Source organism: Pseudophryne corroboree, chromosome 4 (genome assembly GCF_028390025.1).
Source record: "Pseudophryne corroboree isolate aPseCor3 chromosome 4, aPseCor3.hap2, whole genome shotgun sequence".
NCBI lineage: Eukaryota > Metazoa > Chordata > Amphibia > Anura > Myobatrachidae > Pseudophryne > Pseudophryne corroboree.
Window position 1 is genome coordinate 769,995,786 of NC_086447.1, and position 24,422 is coordinate 770,020,207.

The following is a 24,422-nucleotide window of genomic DNA, read 5'->3' on the forward strand; positions in this document are numbered from 1 at the left end:
TTAGCTTGATTGCATCTTGTGCGCAGTACAGCTTACATGCATACGCCGTGAAAAAGCATTGAGCAACTTGCGTGCAACAGCAGCTTTGTGTCCACATCTGTAAGGAAAATTACTCTAGGAAAAGGGCTATGTCACCTTCATTATATGCAAAGATAGGGAAATAGTCACTTGTTACAGCTCCAATTCACATCATTTATACCATTCTGTACCATTTCATCATTTGGATATTCTATGGGGGAGATGTATTAAGCCCTGCAGAGTGATAAAGTGGAGAGAGCTAAAGTACCAGCCCATTAGCTCCTAACTGCCATGTTACTGGCTGTGTTTGAAAAATGACAGTAACTGGTTGTTAGTTTTTCTTTCTCCACTTTATCACTCTTCCAGGCTTAATATATCTGCCCCCAGTTCATTGATAAAAAGGTCACCCATATCTCCAGAGGAGCAGCTTTTCCAGTTTTGACATTAGGGGAAATGAACAGAGAAAAATAGGCTCCCCAGTACTACTGTGGGCATTATGTGTATAAGTGGCACTACTACTGTGTGCATCATGTGTATAATAGCATTACTACTTTCTCTATCGTCCTAGTGGATGCTGGGGTTCCTGAAAGGACCATGGGGAATAGCGGCTCCGCAGGAGACAGGGCACAAAAAGTAAAGCTTTTCCAGATCAGGTGGTGTGCACTGGCTCCTCCCCCTATGACCCTCCTCCAGACTCCAGTTAGATTTTTGTGCCCGGCCGAGAAGGGTGCAATCTAGGTGGCTCTCCTAAAGAGCTGCTTAGAGAAAGTTTAGCTTAGGTTTTTTTATTTTACAGTGAGTCCTGCTGGCAACAGGATCACTGCAACGAGGGACTGAGGGGAGAAGAAGTGAACTCACCTGCGTGCAGGATGGATTGGCTTCTTGGCTACTGGACATTAGCTCCAGAGGGACGATCACAGGTACAGCCTGGATGGTCACCGGAGCCGCGCCGCCGGCCCCCTTGCAGATGCTGAAGTTAGAAGAGGTCCAGAATCGGCGGCTGAAGACTCTGACAGTCTTCTAAAGGTAGCGCACAGCACTGCAGCTGTGCGCCATTTTCCTCTCAGCACACTTCACACGCTGTCACTGAGGGTGCAGGGCGCTGGGGGGGGGCGCCCTGGGAGGCAAATGTAAACCTATATACTGGCTAAAAATACCTCACATATAGCCCCCAGAGGCTATATGGAGATATTTAACCCCTGCCAAACTTCACTAAAGAGCGGGAGACGAGCCCGCCGTAAAAGGGGCGGGGCCTATCTCCTCAGCACACAGCGCCATTTTTTTTCTCTCACAGAAAGGCTGGAGAGAAGGCTCCCAGGCTCTCCCCTGCACTGCACTACAGAAACAGGGTTTAAACAGAGAGGGGGGGCACAAATTGGCGATATAAATATATATATAAAGATGCTATTAGGGAGAAACACTTATATAAGGTTGTCCCTATGTAATTATAGCGTTTTTTGGTGTGTGCTGGCAAACTCTCCCTCTGTCTCTCCAAAGGGCTAGTGGGGTCCTGTCCTCTGTCAGAGCATTCCAGGTGTGTGTGCTGTGTGTCGGTACGTGTGTGTCGACATGTATGAGGACGATGCTGGAGGAGGCGGAGAAATTGCCTGTAATGGTGATGTCACTCTCTAGGGAGTCGACACCGGAATGGATGGCTTATTTAGGGAATTACGTGAGAATGTCAACACGCTGCAAGGTCGGTTGACGACATGAGACGGCCGACAAACAATTAGTAACGGTCCAGGCGTCTCAGAAACACCGTCAGGGTTTTTTTATAAAAAACGCCCATTTACCTCAGTCGGTCGACACAGACACAGACACGGACACTGAATCCAGTGTCGACGGTGAATAAACAAACGTATTCCTCATTAGGGCCACACGTTAAGGGCAATGAAGGAGCTGTTACATATTTCTGATACTACAAGTACCACAAAAAAGGGTATTATGTGGAAGTGAAAAAACTACCTGTAGTTTTTCCTGAATCAGATAAAATAAAATGAAGTGTGTGATGATGCGTGGGTTTACCCCGATAGCAAATATTGGCGTTATACCCTTTCCCGCCAGAAGTTAGGGCGCGTTGGGAAACACCCCTTAGGGTGGATAAGGCGCTCACACGCTTATCAAGTGGCGTTACCGTCTCCAAATACGGCCGCCCTCAAGGAGCCAGCTGATAGGCAGCTGGAAAAATATCCTAAAAAGTATATACACACAGACGGTGGCTATACTGCGACCAGCGATCGCCATCAGCCTGGAGATGCAGTGCTGGGTTGGCTTGGTCGAATTCCCTGACTAAAAATATTTTATTGATATAGAGCATTTAATAGGATGCATTCTATATATATGTATGCGAGATGCACAGAGGGATATTTGCACTCTGGCATCAAGATAAGTGCGTTGTCCATATCTCCCAGAAGATGTCATGGACACGACAGTGGTCAGGTGATACAGATCCCATACGGCACATGGAAGTATTGCCGTATAAAGGGAAGGAGTTATTTGGGGTCGGTCCGTCGGACCTGGGGGCCACGGCCACAGCTGGGAAATCCAACCTTTTTACCCCAAGTTACATCTCAGCAGAAAAAGACACTGTCTTTTCAGCCTCAATCCTTCCGTTCCCATGTGGGCAAGCGGGCAAAAGGCCAGTCATATCTGCCCAGACATAGAGGAAAGGGAAGTAGACTACAGCAGGCAGCCCCTTCCCAGGAAAAGAAGCCCTCCACCAGTGGGGGGGTAGTCTCAAGAGTCTCAGCGCGCAGTGGGATCACTCGCAAGTTGACCCCTAGATCATACAAGTATTATCCCAGGGGTACAGATTGGAGAGTCGAGACATTTTTTCCTCGCAGGTTCCTGAAGCCTGCTTTACCAACGGCTCACTCCGACAAGGAGGCAGTATTGGGAAAAAATTCACAAGCTGTATTTCCAGCAGGTGATAATCAAAGTACCCCTCCTACAACAAGGAAAAGGGTATTAGTCCTCCACACTATATTGTGGTACTGAAGCCAGACGGCTTGGTGAGACATAGTCTAAATCTGAAATCTTTGAACACTTACATAAAAAGGTTCAAATCAAGATGGAGTCACTCAGAGCAGTGATAGAGAACCGGAAAAAAGGGGACTATATGGTGTCCCTGGACATCAAGGATTACCTCCATGTCCAAATTTGCCCTTCTCAACAAGGGTACCTCTGGTTCGTGATACAGAACTGTCAATATCAGTTTCAGACGCTGCCGTTGAATTATCCACGGCACCCCGGGCCTTTACCAAGGTAATGGCCGAAAAGATGATTCTTAAAAGAAGAAAGGCATCTAAATTATCCCTTACTTGGACGATATCCTGAAAGGGACAAGTTTCCAGAGAACAGTTGGAGGTCGGAAAAGAACTATCTAAAGTAGTTCTACGACAGCACGAGTGGATTCTAAATATTCCAAAAATCGCAGCTGTTTTCCGATGATACGTCTGCTGTTCCTAGGAATGATTCTGGGCATAGTCCAGAAAGAGGTATTTCTCCTGAAGGGGAAAGCCAGGGAGTTATCCGACCTAGTCAGAAACCTCCTAAATCCAGGCCAAGTATCAGTGCATCAATGCACAGGAGTCCTGGGAAAAATGGTGGCTTCTTACGAAGCGATTCCATTCGGCAGATCTCACGCAAAAACTTTTCAGGGGGATTTGCTGGACGAATGGTCCGGATCGCATCTTCAGATGCATCAGCGGATAACCCTGTCTCCAAGGACAAGGGTGTCTCTTCTGTGGGGGCTGCAGAGTGCTCATCTTCTAGAGGGCAGCACATTCAGCATTCAGGACTGTGTTCTGGTGACCACGGATGCCAGCCTGAGAGGCTGGGAAACAGTCACACAAGGAAGAAATTTCCAAGGAAGTGTGGTCAAGTCTGGAGATTTCTCTCCACATGAATATACTGGAGCTAAGGGCAATTTACGATGCTCTGAGCCTAGGAAGACCTCTGCTTCAAAGTCAACCGGTGCTGATCCAGTAGGACATCATCATGGCAGTCGCCCACGTAAACAGACGGGGCGGCACAAGAAGCAGGAGGACAATGACAGCAAGGATTCTTCGCTGGGCGAAAGATCATGTGATAACACTGTCAGCAGTGTTCATTCCGGGAGTGGACAACTAGGAAGATTTCCTCAGCATAAATGAATTCCACCCGGAAAAGTGGGAACTTCATCTGGAAGTTTCCACATGTTTGTAAACCGTTGGGAAAGACCAAAGGTGGTTATGATGGCGTCCCACATGAAGCGCCAGGTCTAGAGACCCTCAGGCAATAGCTGGGACGCTCTGGTAACACCGTGGGTGTACCAGTCGGTGTATGTGTTCCCTCCTCTGCCTTTCATACCCAGTGTATGGAGAATGATAGGAAGGAGAGGAGTAAGAACTATACTCGTGGTTCCGGTTTGGGCCAAGAAGAACTTGGTACCCGGAACTTCAAGAGATACTAGAAAGGATCTTGATTCAGCAAGAATCATGTCTGTTCCATGACTTACCGCAGCTGCGTTGACGCCAGGGCGGGTGAACGCCGGATCCTAAGGGAAAAAGGCATTCCGGAAGAGGTCATCCCTACCCTGGTCAGAGCCAGGAAGGAGGTGACCGCACAACCTTATCACCGCTTAGGTGAAAATATGTTCCATGGTGTGAGGCCAGGAAGGCTCCACGGAAGAATTTCAACTAGGTTAATTCCTACATTTCCTGCAAGCAGGAGTGTATATGGGTCTCAAATTGGGGTCCATTAAGGTTCAAATTTCGACCGGTCGATTTTCTTCCAGAAAGAAATTGGCTTCAGTTCCTGAAGTCCAGAAGTTGTTAAGGGAGTACTGCATATACAACCCCTTTTTGATGTCTCCAGTGGCACTGGGCGATCTCAACGTAGTTTGGGATTCCTAAAATCACATTGTTTTAAACAACTCAAATCTGTGGATTTGATATATCTCACATGGAAAGTGACCATGCTGTTGGTCCTGGCCTCGGCCAGGCGAGTGTCAGAATTGGCGGCTTTATCTCACAAAGCCATATCTGATTGTCCATTCGGACAGAGCAAAGCTGTGGACTCGTCCCCAGTTTCTCCCTAAGGTGGTGTCAGCGTTTCACCTGAACCAGCTTATTGTGGTGCCTGCGGCTACTGGGGACTTGGAGGACTCCAAGTTGCTGGATGTTGTCAGGGCCCTGAAAATATAGTTTCCAGGTCGGCTGGAGTCAGGAAATCTGACTTGCTGTTTATCCTGTATGCACCCAACAAGCTGGGTGCTCCTGCTTCTAAGCAGACTATTGCTCGTTGGATTTGTAGTACAATTCAGCTTGCACATTCTGTGGCAGGCTTGCCACAGCAAAAAATATGTAAATGCCCATTCCACAAGGAAGGTGGGCTCATCTTGGGCGGCTGCCCGAGGGGTCTCGGCATTACAACTCTGCCGAGCAGCTACGTGGTCGGGGGAGAACACGTTTGTAAAATTTTACAAATTTGATACCCTGGCAAAAGAGGACCTGGAGTTCTCTCATTCGGTGCTGCAGAGTCATCCGCACTCTCCCGCCCGTTTGGGAGCTTTGGTATAATCCCCATGGTCCTTTCAGGAACCCCAGCATCCACTAGGACGATAGAGAAAATAAGAATTTACTTACCGATAATTCTATTTCTCGGAGTCCGTAGTGGATGCTGGGCGCCCATCCCAAGTGCGGATTATTCTGCAATACTTGTACATAGTTATTGTTACAAAAATCGGGTTATTGTTGTAGGAAGCCGTCTTTCAGAGGCTCCTTTTGTTATCATACTGTTAACTGGGTTTAGATCACAAGTTGTACGGTGTGATTGGTGTGGCTGGTATGAGTCTTACCCGGGATTCAAAATCCTCCCTTATTGTGTACGCTCGTCCGGGCACAGTACCTAACTGGAGTCTGGAGGAGGGTCATAGGGGGAGGAGCCAGTGCACACCACCTGATCTGGAAAAGCTTTACTTTTTGTGCCCTGTCTCCTGCGGAGCCGCTATTCCCCATGGTCCTTTCAGGAACCCCAGCATCCACTACGGACTCCGAGAAATAGAATTATCGGTAAGTAAATTCTTATTTTTGACATTATGCATATAAGGGGCACTGCTGTGGACATAATGTGTATAAGCAGTACTACTACTGTGGGCATTATGTGTATAATGGGCACTACTGTGTAGCATAACATGACTAGGGGACGCTACTGTGTGACGTAATGTGAATAAGGGACACTACTATGTGGCGTACTATGAATCAGGGTCACTACGTGTGGTGTAATGTGAATAAGATTGTGATTTTGTGTGGCGTAATTTTAATTGGGAGTACAGTTGTGTGGTGACGCCCCTTCTTTGTGAGACCACACACTTTTTTCAGCCAGCTCGTTGTCACTTTACAAAGTTTAGGAGGGCTCAAATTTATAATTTGTAGGGGGCACTGAACACCCTAGCACCGCCCCTGCCCTCACACCATCTGTATGTCCCATACTGAGCTGCCCCCTTCTGCATGTTTTGTATTGTCCACTCTTCCCCACCATAGTCTCTGTTTTGTACTGTGCTCTCAATATCCCTCACCACACACACACAATTACACAAGAATGGTAACCTACCTCTTGCATGTTATCCTCCAGTCCTTGCTGCCTCTGCGACTCCTCCCGTCGTCTTCAACTGACACTTTGCAGATCTCTTTGCCGGACACCCGACACTCTGCAAATCTCTTTGCCAGAACTTTGCAGGATGATGATCTAAACAACCAGAATTTATTGGTCAGACATACTATGTGTATAATTGTACTACTACATTTTGTTACGTACTTTCAATTTTATTCATTTGCAATTTATCTACTGTATTTTCTTGACTTTTTCATCTAAAACCAAGATCCTGTCTCATAGAGACCCAAGTTATCTGCTCCAGGTTTTATCTTCCATAGTGCTAGGACCATGTTAGTATTATACAATACATACAGTGTGCAGGTTACAGTCATAATTAGAGCTACTGTAACTATTCTTTATATTAGAAATGACTTTGTGTGTATAAGGGGCACTACTGCTGTGGGCATTACTACTGGTGGCACTACTATGGGCATTATGTGTATAATGGGCACTACTGCTGTGGGCATTGTGTGTAAGGGGCACTACTACGGTGGGCATTGTATGTAAGGGGCACTACTACTGTGGGAATTATGTGTGTAAGGGGCACTACTGTGGTCATTATAAGGGGCAGTACTGTGGGCATTGTGTATAAAGCATTATGTATAAAGGTCACTACTGTGTGGCACTAGGTATACAAGAGCCACTACGACAGGGGACACTGGGTGGGATCCATTTAGATCCCTCTCAGCAATCAATAAAAAGCCCAAAGGCTTCTATTAGGCAAGGTATCTTACCAGAGCCTGGTACATATGGGAATCACTTTAGTACATCCTGTCCAAAGTCCTTATGGGTTTTAAAGGGAGGCAGAGTATTATTTGTATTGAAGCAATCATACATTACGATATATTTATTATATTGTCCTAATTCGGATAAATACATAAGGCCTTATTCAGAGTGGGGGCACTAAAGAGGCAGGCAATGAGTTGTCTACTGAGACGCCCACCAGCTGCGGCTGTAACCCACTGCGTTGTGCAAACCATCGTTTTCGCACCATCGGACTTCGAGTAACCCCATAGGGTCAAATCACTTCCCCTCTGTGGGGAGAATGAGAAAAAGTCCAGCTCTCCACTCTTCCAATTACTGTACTTGCCCTGGTGCCCTCCGAGATGTCCAAGCATCAGTAATTACACAATATGGAACAGCACTACTCATGGTCACACGTAGAATAGATAACTGAAAGGCGGCCTCTGTCCTTTATGTAGCCCACTTGAGATAGAAGGGTATATGGGGAGAAGCATACGGCTGATTCTTTTTTTCCTGCTCCAGTTAATGCAACATGGTTTGTTCCAGTCACAGAGTTGCTTGCTATTTGCTAACAAACATAAATCAGGCCCTCTGTCTGCACAGTCCATACTACTCTGTAGTTTGTCTGTAATATGTGTTATTTCGTTCCTGTTTTTATCATGTGAATATATCACTTTTCTGTAGCAACAAAAGTATATGTAAAGGTGAGAGTGCCAAAAATCGTCTGCAAGTATTTCACATGCGGTATTATACTCTGCTGCAGAATGAGTAATACAAGTTCCTCCAGATTACCTTTCCGGCTCATTACAGTAAAAAATTATTCATCATGAAGATTTATGTTTTGTAGCAACCAGGCAAACCGCCTTAGTTGCTGAGGAAAAGCTAAATATGGGCGTCTGTAAAATGCAAATCATTAGAATGCTGTGTTTCATTGGCAGATGGTTTCCCTGGAGATATGACAGTGAATAATAATAATGACAACAATATTTTTTTTATTATCTTTCCAATTTAATATTTGGAATGTACTTACATTAATCCATTTCACTCTGTATCACTATTGCATTTCTGCTGTACAGCTATTGCATATTACAGTATGGAAACAAAGTAGCCTTGCAGCCGTATTCTCTGCTTTAGTTATGGCATGTACATATTGTGGAGCAGTTGCTCCTACTTCCATGGTAAGGGTTTGGATTAGTGTAATGATTGTAGTGACTGCAGGGGTGCAAAATGTTCCTTTGGTCGCAGATTTGTTTCTGAATGAAATCTGTTCTGATGTAACAATGAGACTGCTTATTGTATTCTTGTTTTTGACGCTCCTTAAACTTCTGAAGATAAGACATAATCAAGACTCCATCTGTCAGTATTTTAGGAAGAAAATGGGATTGATTAAAGGGATTAGCTAAAACTCTTAAGGGGGGTACTCACGGAGTGATCGCTGCTTAAAATCTAAGCAATCTGACAAGATTGCTTAGATTTTAAGCAGCGATCACTCCGTGTGTACCCCTCACAGCGATAGCGAAAAGCAGCCCCGCACATCGCTATCGCTGGTGCTAGAATGGCCTGCATGCAGGCCAATCTAGCAGGTCGTTCACTTCACCCGCTGGGTGAAATGAGCGGCCCCCGGTCTCCCCCCGCACGCTCAGCACACATCGTGCGAACCGCTCAGCACACATCTCTCCCCACATCTGCCGGTGAGTACTGGCCTTTAGGAAACAAACCCATACACAGGGTGCTCTGCTTTAATAAGATGTCCTATAACGCAATCCCAAAAGTGGTCATAGAAAGAGTGCCCACAGATACAGTTCACAACACAAGGTGATGACATGCATTTAATGGATGTATGCTTAATGCTGGCTGATAGCTGCATTCTTACAGCAATTAGCACTGGCATGTTTTTCCAGTTTGTAGAACTCCTTTATACCGCTTTCACACGGCAAATGCCTGGTCGCATGCAGGAATTGGAAACAAATCCTTCCCGAGTGCGACCCGACATTCCACCGTTTTCAACTGGCTTCCCGGCCCGGCATATTGCCGGTTCGGTTTGCCATTGGGGGTGTGTTCCGTGGCGGGGGCGGGTGTGGAGGCGGCGCTGCGAGATGAGATCTCCCTATGCTGTGAACGGGAGCCGGGTCGCATTAACCCGGGAAACTAGTTCACACTGCACCTGACCTGGCAATAACCCGGGAATAACCCTTCTTTATTCCCGCGTTGAATTACCAGGTCAGGCGACCTTTCACACCACACGACGACCCGTGTCGACTCGGCAGTATAATGGGTCGATACCGGGTTGTTTGTGTGATATGAAAGGGGTTTTAGTGAGTTATTATGATGCAAGGCATACAACACTAATGCTTCATGTTTTTTTGCTGCTTCACTCTGTCAGGCTACATTGGTTGCCTGTATTTCACCAAATCCAATATAAAATACTTCTGCTTACATGTCAGTCAGCCAAAATACTTCCACGGCCATCATCCATCTTTTCACTTATCTCCCAGCTGCCCCCTCCGCTCTCCACACGATCCCTCAGCCACAACCATTACTTGCTCAGGCTCACTCTTGCAGGACATTTTCTGGGGTGCACCCACTCTGTGGAATGCTCTTCCAAACACAAGACTTTGTTCTAGCTTCCAAGCCTTCAAGTGTTCCCTTTTCAGGCAAACATATGAAGTTACAGAACCACACATGTGACCTTCATAAGCTGTCCTACCTAATCACTCAGCCCACTGACCACAGGCGATCATTGCTGTGTGACTGGATCATACAGTATAGCCAACCAAGAACCTCTGCAATCTGGCTGGAGCAATATGAAGCACTTATCCTCAATTATTAAATTCCGGTCTCCCTATAGATTGTAAGCTTGTGAGCAGGATCCCCTTACCTCTCTCTTTTACCCAATCTTGTTTTATAAAGGTTTTGTTCCCACTTGTAAAGTGCAACAGTGTATGATGGCACTGTATAAGTAACTGTTAATACAGGTTGAGTATCCCATATCCAAATATTCCGAAATACGGAATATTCCGAAATACTGACTTTTTTGAGTGAGAGTGAGATAGTGAAACCTTTGTTTTCTGATGGCTCAATGTACACAAACTTTGTTTAACACACAAAGTTATTAAAAATATTGTATTAAATGACCTTCAGGCTGTGTGTATAAGGTGTATATGAAACATAAATGAATTGTGTGAATGTAGACACACTTTGTTTAATGCACAAAGTTATAAAAAATATTGGCTAAAATGACCTTCAGGCTGTGTGCATAAGGTGTATATGTAACATAAATGCATTCTGTACTTAGACTTGGGTCCCATCGCCATGATATCTCATTATGGTATGCAATTATTACAAAATACAGAAAAATCCCATATCCAAAATACCTCTGGTCCCAAGCATTTTGGATAAAGGATACTCAACCTGTAATAAGATTAAAGTGATCCTGTTATCTTTTAGAAAAGAACTATAAAACAACAAACTATAAGCAACATACAGAATTTCACATGCAAAGTTTGTAGGAGCTCGAGAAAACAAATGGTATTTAAGACAAAGCTGTACATATAGGGGAAGATTGTATCCTTGTACACAGCAGGCTTATTAACCATTAAAAATAAAAACACGGACAACAGTGCTGGCGTTTAAAATTTTTGTCAAATTTATTATTGACATATAATACTTTTAAATTTACATTTATGAAATGGTGGCAGCAATAAAGAACGTACAGGACAACCAAACACATGTATACAGAAACAAATCGTTGGTGTTCAACTCTCCATTTCACAACCCACCCGTACAGGTGATGTAACCATTTCCCGTCCAGGACAATTGGTTTACTCCATACCCCACTGCAATAACAGACAGCGCACCCATCAAAGCCTAAAACTTTACTCAACAAACAAACTACCATTCTTAACCGCCAAAGACACACACACTGATAAACCAAACACAAAAAGGAGTGGGAGGGTGGGAAAACTGGACCAAAGAGGCAGGTCCTCTGACTCACAACATTGTTAAAGACAAAAACGCCTCCCCGTTTAAATACTATTGGCTGTTAAAAAATAATTTGCCTTAAAGGGGAAACTACCAGCACATTATTAAAGGGGGCGGTATTCAAACTCCTTATGGTTTAAGGTCCCTAAGGGCTTATACAGCCTTCGCTGGAACTTAGCTGTTACACCCCTTGTATTCTATTTCTGCTGTTTCACCCTCTTATTGTACAGAATACAGCAAAGTTAAAAATGCAGCCAAACCACCGAAAATGCTATTTTTTGGGGGAGGTTTGTCCTCCTTTCTCATATGCATAAAGCTTCAGAATGCAATATAATCCGGAGCTTGGACCCAGCGGGCAACGCCATCTTTAGACTCCAGGCAAAATGCGATGGTTGATGCGTCCCGCCCAGTAACTATAAAAAAGCCAGTTTTCTCTCCATAGAGAGAAGTTATGACCTCTTCCTCTGGTTTTTGTCTTTCTTGCCTCTCAACTGTCCTTTGCTCCCAATATCCAGTTTGTCTCCGAAGGAATAAACAAGAATACATGTGCAGCCAATTTCAAAGTAATACATTTGTTTTTCCTCATATGAGTGGGAGACAGACGCCACCAAGTGCAGTGAAGCTTAAATGTTAGCACCTGTACTGTACCATTCCCCAGTCTCAATAGAATAAGTTGCTTGTATATCTGCAGAACAGTTGACCTTGGCTAGATGCCAGGAGTACTTCTGTATTCTCTCTGCTTCTTTCCAGCTAAACTTCCTGTTTCACTACAACAGATTTGCTGCATGCACCTCTCTTATTATGTGCTTACTCTCACACGTTTGTGTTCCAGCCAGAGGCTGACGATTCGCTAGGTCCGCAGTAATATTGCACCTGTCCTCCAGCCTAGAATAATGCACATTTTTTTCTTGCTAATTATGGAAATAACACATTAAGAAGTTATTACCTTTTAATGACTGTAGATATTCCTTCAATGTCACCAAAGGTGTCATTTCCACGTTATTACAATACCACTTGGCAAAGAAAGCCCCATGTGGTTAGCCACAAAAATAGGCATTGCATTTACAATTTTATTGAATCCTTTTAAAACAAGGAAGGTTGGGGTTCTGAAATAAGTCAAAAATATGTGCAGGGGGTTTCTGTCCTACCTAAGCTTCCCTTAGGACATCTAACCGTTATGTCGCCAAATTTAAACTCCACACCTGGTTTTGTCGCTTTAACTTTAGCGGCTATTGGCCTGATTCATAGTACGCAAACCCAATGGTCTGCGTACTACTCCGATGTTAGAAGAAGATTGGCACATACACAGGATCAGTACTGTGCAAATACCAGTCTTCTACAGTGAGATCTCTCGCAGTTCACCAAAGCCGCAGCCTGTATGATGGGGCAGGGATGGCCAGCGTTTCCGAAAATGATGGCGTTTCCCCCCTATTTTCTAGGTGTGCTCCTGCCAGGGTCTACATCTTCCAATGCAAATTTCCTGGCCTTGGCTACAGAGCTGCGATGGCCAATCAGAGTAGACATATAGGTATATGCAATTGCGGTCGAATTGCCGCAAATGTAAAAAAACGGGGCATTTTCGACACCAAAAAAATATTCGACAATGCAATACAGTACTTTTCGACAAAAAAAACGGACTTTTCAGATTCGACTTTTTGAAATTCGACAGTTCACAAATTCGACATGTCTGCAATGGTAAAAATGCGGCTTTTCGACAAAAATATATTCAATTGAAGAATGTCGATTCGACAACAGTTCTTTTCGACAGTAATTTCGTCAATTTCATTCCACCTCACTTTGCTGGCAAAATCTAATAAAAAATTTTAAAAACATGTTTTTTTGTGTGTTTTTTATTGCTAATAGCATATCTATTTATATTAGAAGGGATTAGGTACTTGGTTTGTCTATTAGGAGACACAACTATTATTTATATATTTTTTAAAATAATATTATTTTTTTTAACTGACTAAAATAGAGAGAGCATGGTTTTCAATGGGAATGGGTTAAAATCCAGAAAAAAAATGCGTGGGGTCCCCCCTCCTAACCATAACCAGCTTCGGGCTCTTTGAGCCGGTCCTGGTTGTAAAAATACGGGGGGAAATTGACTGGGGATCCCCCGTATTTTTAGAACAAGCACCGGGCTCTGCGTCCGGTCCTGGTGCAAAAAATACGGGGGACAAAAAGCGTAGGGGTCCCCCGTATTTTTAACACCAGCACCGGGCTCCACTAGCTGGAGAGATAATGCCACAGCCGGGGGACACTTTTATACCGGTCCCTGCGGCCGTGGCATTAAATCTCCAACTAGTCACCCCTGGCCGGGGTACCCTGGAGGAGTGGGGACCCCTTAAATCAAGGGGTCCCCCCCTCCAGCCACCCAAGGGCCAGGGGTGATGCCCGAGGCTGTCCCCCCCATCCAAGGGCTGCGGATGGGGGGCTGATAGCCTTGTGTAAAATCAAAGAATATTGTTTTTTGCAGAAGAACTACAAGTCCCAGCAAGCCTCCCCCCCCCCCCCCCCCCCGCCCCGCTAGCTGGTACTTGGAGAACCACAAGTACCAGCATGCGGGGGTAAAACGGGCCCGCTGGTACCTGTAGTTCTTCTGCAAACAAATACCCAAATAAAAACAGGACACGCACACCGTGAAAGTAAAACTTTATTACATACATGCCGACACACACATACTTACCTATGTTCACACGCCGACCTCTGTCCACTTCTCCAAGTAGAATCCGGGGTACCTGAAAATAAAATTATACTCCCCTAAATCCAGTGTGTCCTGTTCTTTTTTTGTAATCCACGTACTTGGCAAAAAAACAAACCACATACCCGATCCACGCACTGAAAGGGGTCCCATGTTTACACATGGGACCCATTTCCCCTTATGCTGAGACCCCCGTGACTCCTGTCACAGAGGGTCCCTTCAGCCAATCAGGGAGCGCCACGTCGTGGCACTCTCCTGATTGCCTATGCGTGTCTGAGCTGTCAGACAGCGCATCGCACAGCCTCTCCATTATCTTCAGTGGTAGGAACTTTGCGGTCAGCGGTGAGGTCACTCGCGGTCAGCGGCTGACCGCGGGTAACCTCACCGCTGACCACAAAGTTCACACCATTGAAGATAATGGAGAGGCTGTGCGATGCGCTGTCTGACGGCTCAGACGCGCATAGGCAATCAGGAGAGTGCCACGACGTGGCGCTCCCTGATTGGCTGAAGGGACCCTCTGTGACAGGAGTAACGGGGGATCTCAGCATTCGGGGAAAGGGGTCCCATGTGTAAACATGGGACCCCTTTCAGTGCGTGGATCGGGTATGCGGTTTGTTTTTTTACCAAGTACATGGATTACAAAAAAAGAACAGGACACACTGGATTTAGGTGAGTATAATTTTATTTTCAGGTACCCCGGATTCTACTTGGAGACGTGGACAGAGTCGGCGTGTGAACATAGGTAAGTATGTGTGTGTCGGCATGTATGTAATAAAGTTTTACTTTCACGGTGTGCGTGTCCTGTTTTTATTTGGGTATTTTTTTGCAGAAGAACTACAGGTACCAGCGGGCCCGTTTTACCCCCGCATGCTGGTACTTGTGGTTCTCCAAGTACCAGCTTGCGGGGGGGGGGGGGGGGGGGGCTTGCTGGGACTTGTAGTTCTTCTGCAAAAAAAAACAATATTCTTTGATTTGTCACAAGGCTATCAGCCCCCCATCCGCAGCCCTTGGATGGGGGGGACAGCCTCGGGCTTCACCCCTGGCCCTTGGGTGGTTGGAGGGGGGGGATCCCTTGATTTAAGGGGTCCCCACTCCTCCAGGGTACCTCGGCCAGGGGTGACTAGTTGGGGATTTAATGCCACGGCCGCAGGGGCCGGTATAAAAGTGTCCCCCGGCTGTGGCATTATCTCTCCAGCTAGTGGAGCCCGGTGCTGGTATTAAAAATACGGGGGACCCCTACGCTTTTTGTCACCCCGTATTTTTTGCACCAGGACCGGACGCAGAGCCCGGTGCTTGTTCTAAAAATACGGGGGATCCCCAGTCAATTTTTTCCACGTATTTTTACAACCAGGACCGGCTCAAAGAGCCCGAGGCTGGTTATGCTTAGGAGGGGGGACCCCACGCAATTTTTTTCAGGGTTTTTAAACCATTTTTGTGCCGTCCAAAAAGTCGAATCCAGGACGCACACTTCCGTCAATTGGTCCGTTTTTCGACAGCGGGACTGTCTAATCCGTTTTTTATTGAATATGTCGAATTCCGGCACCCGCCGGCCGGAATTCGACGGTCGAATTGTGTCGAATTTAAAAACGGGCGAAAAAAAGCCGCAATTTGCCCGGAATTGCATATACCCCCATAGCCTCATTCACATGGCCGATGTTTCGCTGAGTGATCTGATACTGCAGCGGATCACAGAAAAGGGGTCTATTTATGTGCCGCATTAGCATTTGTGAACTGGGTCCATCTCAAAGCCCCATGTCACTGAAATCTCACCAGTTCCAGCAAATTGGAACCTGTTACTTATACCCCTTAATCTCTCTTCAGAAACTGCGTTAGTAAGGTATTGCACAAACCCTTTAGGATGCAGTTACTGATATATATTTAAAATTAAATATAGCTAGGCAAATTACTTCCTTTTTGTCACTTGACGATCAAAATGTGCAACTCCAGCAAACTTGCCACTGTACCGTGGGTGCTGCAGGGTACAGCATGTGGGCAGAATTTCTCTCCTCTCACTTTATTTGTGGGTGTAGAGGAAGTCATTTCTTAAACTATGGTTAATGCTTCAACCTTATCAACATAACATTTAAACATGGATTATAAATACTAAAATGAACCTCAAAAGGGCTGACGAATGTGACAGAGGAATATGTAGTGGGCTGTGTCAGCCTTCAAAACGTTTCCTACACACTTAATAATGTGGTAACATTACCTTTGCTTCAAACCACAATAGCTGCTTCCTCACTGCTGTTATGCTGAGTGGTTTTGAGGTAAATAACTAATTGAAACTACACTGAGTTAATTTAGCTAAACCTACTTTATATGAAGCTTGATCACATTCATAGGACATTTGTGTGAAATCTTTGGCGAAAATGCTATTTATTAATACATGCAGGAAGTAAAGAGGCAAATTATAGATAGATGTGACAAATATAAGGCTGAACATTTAGTTAGGGCTGCCATTCACAGCCTCAATGGATTTTACATTAAATTATAAATAACTATTATATATTATAACTCATTTGCATAGCTGTCGGTAAAGTGAGAGCAGGTAACAACATTGAACAAATTAAGTGGTGAAATTAACATAAAGGTGTGAGCTGGCACAGGGCCATAGATAAACTAAGCTGTATGATGGCTGACCAATCATCACTCCACTAGTGGGGGCATAGATGGTTGCACTACAGTGCCCTCTAGTGGTCACCTCTACTATCATTACACTGCTTGTACAGTACATCTATAGCAAAGACAAACATACTTAAGTGTGTCTCCAGACAGGGCTGGTCTGTCCATCCAACACTTAAGGGGGGTACACACGTAGAGATGTGTGCTTAAATTCTAAGCAATCTGACTATATTGTTTAGAAATTAAGCACACATTGCTCTGTGTGTATAGCTGATAGCGATAGTGATGCGCGGCATCGCGCCTCGCTATCACTGACTCTAGATTGGCCTGCATGCTGGCCAAATCTAGTCAGATCACTTTTTGTTTTTTTTCCTCGCTCAGCACACATCGCGCTGTCTGCAGAGCATCCTAAGATGTGTACTGAGCAGTCTGTGCTAGATCGCTCAGCACACGTCTATGGGAGAAATCTGTACGTGTGTACCCTGCTTTATTCAGCCAGCCAGGTGTATTCTTATTTATAGTGTATGTAGACTTTACAGTATGTTTTCAATTTTGGACGTAGCTTAGTGTCCGGAAAATAGATCTCCATAATCTACAATGAGAACAGTGTTACTTTAAGGCGCCCTACACATTAGGCGATGTGCCGCCGAGGTGCCCGACGGCCGATACGGGCGACCCGGCGGCGGGGGGGGGGGGGGGGGGGCAGTGACGGGGGGAGTGAAGTTTCTTCACTCCCCCCGTCACCCGGCTCCATAGACGTGCAGGCAAATATGGACGATCTCGTCCATATTGGCCTGCATGCACAGCCGACATGTCACCAGCGATGAACGAGCGCGGGGCCGCGCATCGTTCATCGCTGGTGACTCCACACTGCACGATATGAACGTTATCTCGTTCATTAATGAACGAGATCGTTCATATCGTGCAGTGATATCGGCATGTGTGTAGGGCCTATAAGAGCAAGGTGTTCAGTGCAAAATTGTCATATCTGGAAGAATTAGTATACATATAGTACCTCTATAAATTCATCTTATAGCATTTTCTGTCAAACAGAATTAAGCTGCATTTGCTGGTACTCTGCACTTAGCTTCCTTTTACTTATTGTATGTTAGGCTGATAGATCTGTGTCAGTAAATGGATCATATGTTACATCTGCAGCTGGTAACCAATAATATTCATGGACAATGTCAGGCCTCAGAGGCCATGCAGCAGTGATGTGCAGACAGGATAGGTGGGGGGTGGGGGGCTTGGCAGAGCCTCACCTTTCATACTCCTGTATGCTCCAGAGTTTTTACTATAAAAATAATAAGAATAAAATAAAGAAGATATTTATAACTTAAAAATATCATCATTGTCTTATTCTAATCCTCTTTTATGTGTATCCACCAGATGACACTGCACTACATACAGTACACAGTAACAGGCTCGTAGCCCATCCCAGTGCATCAACCTCTCCAAACCTGATGTGGGAGTATCCCCATAGCTTCTGAAACCTCAATGGAAAGGTGCTTTTCTCACTTCTACCTTTGAGAAAAGCACTTTGTGATATTCACACAAATCTCAGCAATGCTTGTTATTGCCACGAATGACTCAGTGCTGCTTTCCCAACTGTACATTTTCCAGCTAGATATGGGGGTACTTGCGGGTATGGTAAACCAAGTCATTAAAAAGAATACTGAACTAAAGTAGCATAGATTTCACAAAATACTGAAACTATACAGTATTCTACAATTTGCCCTCTTTAGTGTGTGTGTGTGTGTGTGTGTGTGTGTGCGTGTGTGTGTATGTATATATACATTTATTATGTAAATGAATGAAGTGGTCCTGCGCTGGGTTCTGCAGTGATGTTCTTACTGTCCCCAATATGTGCGTTCCAAGTTGGACCCACCATCCCACAGGAGTAAATATAGGTATGCATCCTTGTATAGGAAGGGTATAGCCAGTACGGGGGGAGGGGGATCACATCACTGACATGCGGGGCGGACTATCCCTGTGCTGGGCGTCCCCCCACATGTCTGAGTGCCTGATCGTAACTGTGCTAAATTTAGCACAGCTACGATCAACTCGGAATGACCCCCATCAATCCTTTGTGGATATTTCATTATTGACCTTCCATTTGCGCTGCTGAACTACTGGATACAAGTATAGTTCAGCCTCATTACTGGATACAAGTATAGTTCAGCCTCATTACTGGATACAAGTATAGTTCAGCATCATTACTGGATACAAGTATAGTTTCTCTGGGTTTGCTCAATATTGCAAACAAAATGTCCACATCTTTACAAATCCTTATATACCATCCTGTACATATCTGCCTTCAAGTTTGATTACATTTTTTTTATTTTTTTTACGGCATGAATGTTTCTGCTAAAGTATATTATGATGGGGTTTGTATAAAACGGGAGCAGGAATATGATGATCTTACCCATAGTCCTCTGTATTCAGTTTTTGCGTATAGGAATTGATGTATCAAGAGTGGATAGAAGAAGTGGACTAGTGGTGAAGTTGACTTATAGCAACCAATCCGCTTTGAGGAAGCATTTATCAGTACATTCTATAAAATCATAGGTAGATACTGATTGGTTGCAATGGCCAACTTCTCCATTGATCTACGTCTCCGCCTTTTGTGCTCACCCTCTGAGTGTGTAAGCACTACAAGGCATCTTTCATACTATTTTCATTGTTCTGGAGGATATAGTGACTAGCCTAGGCACTGTCGTTTGCTATGCTCTTGTAGTAATATAACAGTACATTGCATGATTCCTTTTTCCCTGCAGTATCAAATGACCAGCTGCTGACTATTGAGGACTATGACCTGAACGTTGTACGGTTATGCTTCCAAGTTTTCCTTTCTGATGCAGATGGAAACTATACTATAGCCTTGGCACCGGTTGTTTCCAACCCAATATATGACAACCGTAAGTTTATTTACACGTATATTCTGCACATCTTCACTTTGATTAGTGGTAGCAAATCACCTTTTTGGGTTCTTTTTTAGTGCATATGTTCCAAATCCACATACATCTGATTTCTCTGACGTCCTAAGTGGATGCTGGGGACTCCGTCAGGACCATGGGGAATAGCAGCTCCGCAGGAGACAGGGCACAAAAGTAAAGCTTTAGGATCAGGTGGTGTGCACTGGCTCCTCCCCCTATGACCCTCCTCCAAGCCTCAGTTAGGTTTTTGTGCCCGTCCGAGCAGGGTGCAATCTAGGTGGCTCTCTTAAGGAGCTGCTTAGAAAAAGTTTTTAGGTTTTTTATGTTCAGTGAGTCCTGCTGGCAACAGGCTCACTGCATCGAGGGACTTAGGGGAGAGAAGTTCAACTCACTTGCGTGCAGGATGGATTGGCTTCTTAGGCTACTGGACACCATTAGCTCCAGAGGGAGTCGGAACACAGGTCTCACCCTGGGGTTCGTCCCGGAGCCGCGCCGCCGACCCCCCTTGCAGATGCTGAAGATTGAAGGTCCAGAAACCGGCGGCAGAAGGCTTTTCAGTCTTCATGAAGGTAGCGCACAGCACTGCAGCTGTGCGCCATTGTTGTCACACACTTCACACCATAGGTCACGGAGGGTGCAGGGCGCTGCTGGGGGCGCCCTGGGCAGCAATGTATAATACCTTTTATGGCTAAAAAATACATCACATATAGCCCTTGAGGCTATATGGATGTATTAAACCCATGCCAGATATCTCAAACTCCGGGAGAAAAGCCCGCCGGAATAGGGGGCGGGGCTTATTCTCCTCAGCACACAGCGCCATTTTCCTGCTCAGCTCCGCTGTGAGGAAGGCTCCCAGGACTCTCCCCTGCACTGCACTACAGAAACAGGGTAAAACAGAGAGGGGGGGCACCTTTTTTGGCGATATTTTATATATTTAAGCTGCTATAAGGATACAACACTTATATAAGGTTGTTCCCATATATATTATAGCGCTTGGGTGTGTGCTGGCAAACTCTCCCTCTGTCTCCCCAAAGGGCTAGTGGGGTCCTGTCTTCGATAAGAGCATTCCCTGTGTGTCTGCTGTGTGTCGGTACGTGTGTGTCGACATGTATGAGGACGATGTTGGTGTGGAGGCAGAGCAATTGCCGATAATGGTGATGTCACCCCCCAGGGAGTCGACACCGGAATGGATGGCTTTGTTTATGGAATTACGTGATAATGTCAGCACATTACAAAAATCAGTTGACGACATGAGACGGCCGGAAAACCAGTTGGTACCTGCCCAGGCGTCTCAGACACCGTCAGGGGCTGTAAAACGCCCTTTACCTCAGTCGGTCGACACAGACCCAGACACGGACACTGAATCTAGTGTCGACGGTGAAGAAATAAACGTATTTTCAAGTAGGGCCACACGTTATATGATCACGGCAATGAAGGAGGCTTTGCATATCTCTGATACTGCAAGTACCACAAAAAGGGGTATTATGTGGGGGGTGAAAAAACTACCTGTAGTTTTTCCTGAATCAGAGGAATTGAATGATGTATGTGATGAAGCGTGGGTTAACCCAGATAGAAAAGTGCTAATTTCAAAAAAGTTATTGGCATTATACCCTTTCCCGCCAGAGGTTAGGGCGCGCTGGGAAACACCCCCTAGGGTGGATAAGGCGCTCACACGCTTATCAAAACAAGTGGCGTTACCGTCTCCTGATACGGCCGCCCTCAAGGATCCAGCTGATAGGAGGCTGGAAACTACCCTAAAAAGTATATACACACATACTGGTGTTATACTGCGACCAGCCATCGCCTCAGCCTGGATGTGCAGTGCTGGGGTGGTCTGGTCGGATTCCCTGACTGAAAATATTGATACCCTGGATAGGGACAGTATTTTATTGACTATAGAGCAATTAAAGGATGCTTTTCTTTATATGCGAGATGCTCAGAGGGATATTTGCACTCTGGCATCGAGAGTAAATGCGATGTCCATATCTGCCAGAAGAAGTTTATGGACGCGACAGTGGTCAGGTGATGCGGATTCTAAACGACATATGGAAGTATTGCCGTATAAAGGGGAGGAATTATTTGGCGTCGGTCTATCGGATCTGGTGGCCACGGCAACTGCCGGAAAATCCACCTTTTTACCTCAGACCCCCTCCCAACAGAAAAAGACACCGTCTTTTCAGCCGCAGTCCTTTCGGTCCTATAAGAACAAGCGGGCAAAAGGACAGTCATATCTGCCCCGGGGCAGAGGAAGGGGTAAGAGAGGACAGCAAGCAGCCCCTGCCCAGGAACAGAAGCCCTCCCAGGGTTCTGCAAAGCCCTCAGCATGACGCTGGGGCTTTACAAGCGGACTCAGGAGCGGTGGGGGGTCGACTCAAGAATTTCAGCGCACAGTGGGCTTGCTCACAGGTGGACCCCTGGATCCTGCAGGTAGTATCTCAGGGTTACAGGTTGGAATTCGAGAAGTCTCCCCCTCGCCGGTTCCTAAAGTCTGCTTTGCCAACGTCTCCCTCAGACAGGGCGACGGTATTGGAAGCCATTCACAAGCTGTTTTCTCAGCAGGTGATAGTCAAGGTACCCCTCCTACAACAAGGAAAAGGGTATTACTCCACGCTATTTGTGGTACCGAAGCCGGACGGCTCGGTAAGACCTATTCTAAATCTGAAATCTTTGAACCTGTACATACAGAAATTCAAATTCAAGATGGAGTCACTCAGAGCAGTGATAGCGAATCTGGAAGAAGGGGACTTTATGGTGTCCCTGGACATAAAGGATGCTTACCTGCATGTCCCAATTTGCCCTTCACATCAAGGGTACCTCAGGTTCGTGGTGCAAAACTGTCATTATCAGTTTCAGATGCTGCCGTTTGGATTGTCCACGGCACCTCGGGTCTTTACCAAGGTAATGGCCGAAATGATGATTCTTCTTCGAAGAAGAGGCGTATTAATTATCCCTTACTTGGACGATCTCCTGATAAGGGCAAGGTCCAGAGAACAGCTGGAGGACGGAGTAGCACTAACCCAATTAGTGCTGCAACAACACGGGTGGATTCTGAATTTTCCAAAATCTCAGTTGACACCGACAACACGTCTGCTGTTCCTGGGAATGATTCTGGACACGGTTCAGAAAAAGGTGTTTCTTCCGGAGGAGAAAGCCAAGGAGTTATCCAAACTTGTCAGGAACCTCCTAAAACCAGGAAAAGTGTCTGTGCATCAATGCACAAGAGTCCTGGGAAAGATGGTGGCTTCTTACGAAGCGATTCCATTCGGCAGATTCCACGCACGAACTTTTCAGTGGGATCTGTTGGACAAATGGTCCGGATCGCATCTGCAGATGCACCAGCGGATAACCTTATCACCACGGACAAGGGTGTCTCTTCTGTGGTGGTTGCAGAGTGCTCATCTGTTAGAGGGCCGCAGATTCGGCATACAGGACTGGGTCCTGGTGACCACGGATGCCAGTCTGAGAGGCTGGGGAGCGGTCACACAGGGAAGAAACTTCCAGGGAGTATGGTCAAGCCTGGAGATGTCTTTTCACATAAATATACTGGAGCTAAGAGCGATTTACAATGCTCTAAGTCTGGCAAAACCCCTGCTTCAGGGTCAGCCGGTGTTGATCCAGTCGGACAACATCACGGCAGTCGCCCACGTAAACAGACAGGGCGGCACAAGAAGCAGGACAGCAATGGCAGAAGCTGCAAGGATTCTTCGCTGGGCGGAAGATCATGTGATAGCACTGTCAGCAGTGTTCATTCCGGGAGTGGACAACTGGGAAGCAGACTTCCTCAGCAGACACGATCTACACCGGGGAGAGTGGGGACTTCATCCAGAAGTCTTCCACATGATTGTGAACCGTTGGGAAAAACCAAAGGTGGATATGATGGCGTCCCGCCTCAACAAAAAACTGGACAGGTATTGCGCCAGGTCAAGAGACCCTCAGGCAATAGCTGTGGACGCTCTGGTAACACCGTGGGTGTTCCAGTCAGTGTATGTGTTCCCTCCTCTGCCTCTCATACCAAAAGTACTGAGAATTATACGGCAAAGGGGAGTAAGAACGATACTCGTGGCTCCGGATTGGCCAAGAAGAACTTGGTACCCGGAACTTCAAGAGATGCTCACGGAGGATCCGTGGCCTCTACCTCTAAGACGGGACCTGCTTCAGCAGGGACCGTGTCTATTCCAAGACTTACCGCGGCTGCGTTTGACGGCATGGCGGTTGAACGCCGAATTCTAAGGGAAAAAGGCATTCCGGAAGAGGTCATTCCTACACTGGTAAAAGCCAGGAAGGAGGTGACTGCACAACATTATCACCGCATTTGGAGAAAATATGTTGCGTGGTGTGAGGCCAGGAAGGCCCCCACGGAGGAATTTCAACTGGGTCGATTCCTACATTTCCTGCAAACAGGATTGTCTATGGGCCTCAAATTGGGGTCCATTAAGGTTCAAATTTCGGCCCTGTCGATTTTCTTCCAGAAAGAATTGGCTTCAGTTCCTGAAGTCCAGACTTTTGTAAAAGGAGTACTACATATACAGCCCCCGTTTGTGCCCCCAGTGGCACCGTGGGATCTTAATGTAGTTTTGGATTTTCTCAAATCCCATTGGTTTGAGCCACTCAAATCGGTGGAGTTGAAATATCTTACATGGAAAGTAACCATGCTACTGGCCCTGGCTTCAGCCAGGAGAGTATCAGAATTAGCGGCTTTATCATATAAGAGCCCATATCTGATTTTCCATTCGGACAGGGCAGAACTGCGGACGCGTCCTCATTTTCTGCCTAAGGTGGTGTCA

At 45.9% G+C, this 24,422-nt stretch overlaps 1 protein-coding gene across 1 annotated transcript in view; it reads left to right on the forward strand.

Moving 5' to 3' along the window:
* Nucleotides 1–24,422, forward strand: part of REL (REL proto-oncogene, NF-kB subunit) — a 108,454-nt gene that overhangs the window by 42,970 nt on the left and 41,062 nt on the right. The window contains exon 6 of the mRNA XM_063918220.1: nucleotides 19,480–19,620. Coding sequence (XP_063774290.1) covers nucleotides 19,480–19,620 — 141 coding nt within the window. The remainder of the gene's footprint in view (nucleotides 1–19,479; nucleotides 19,621–24,422) is intronic.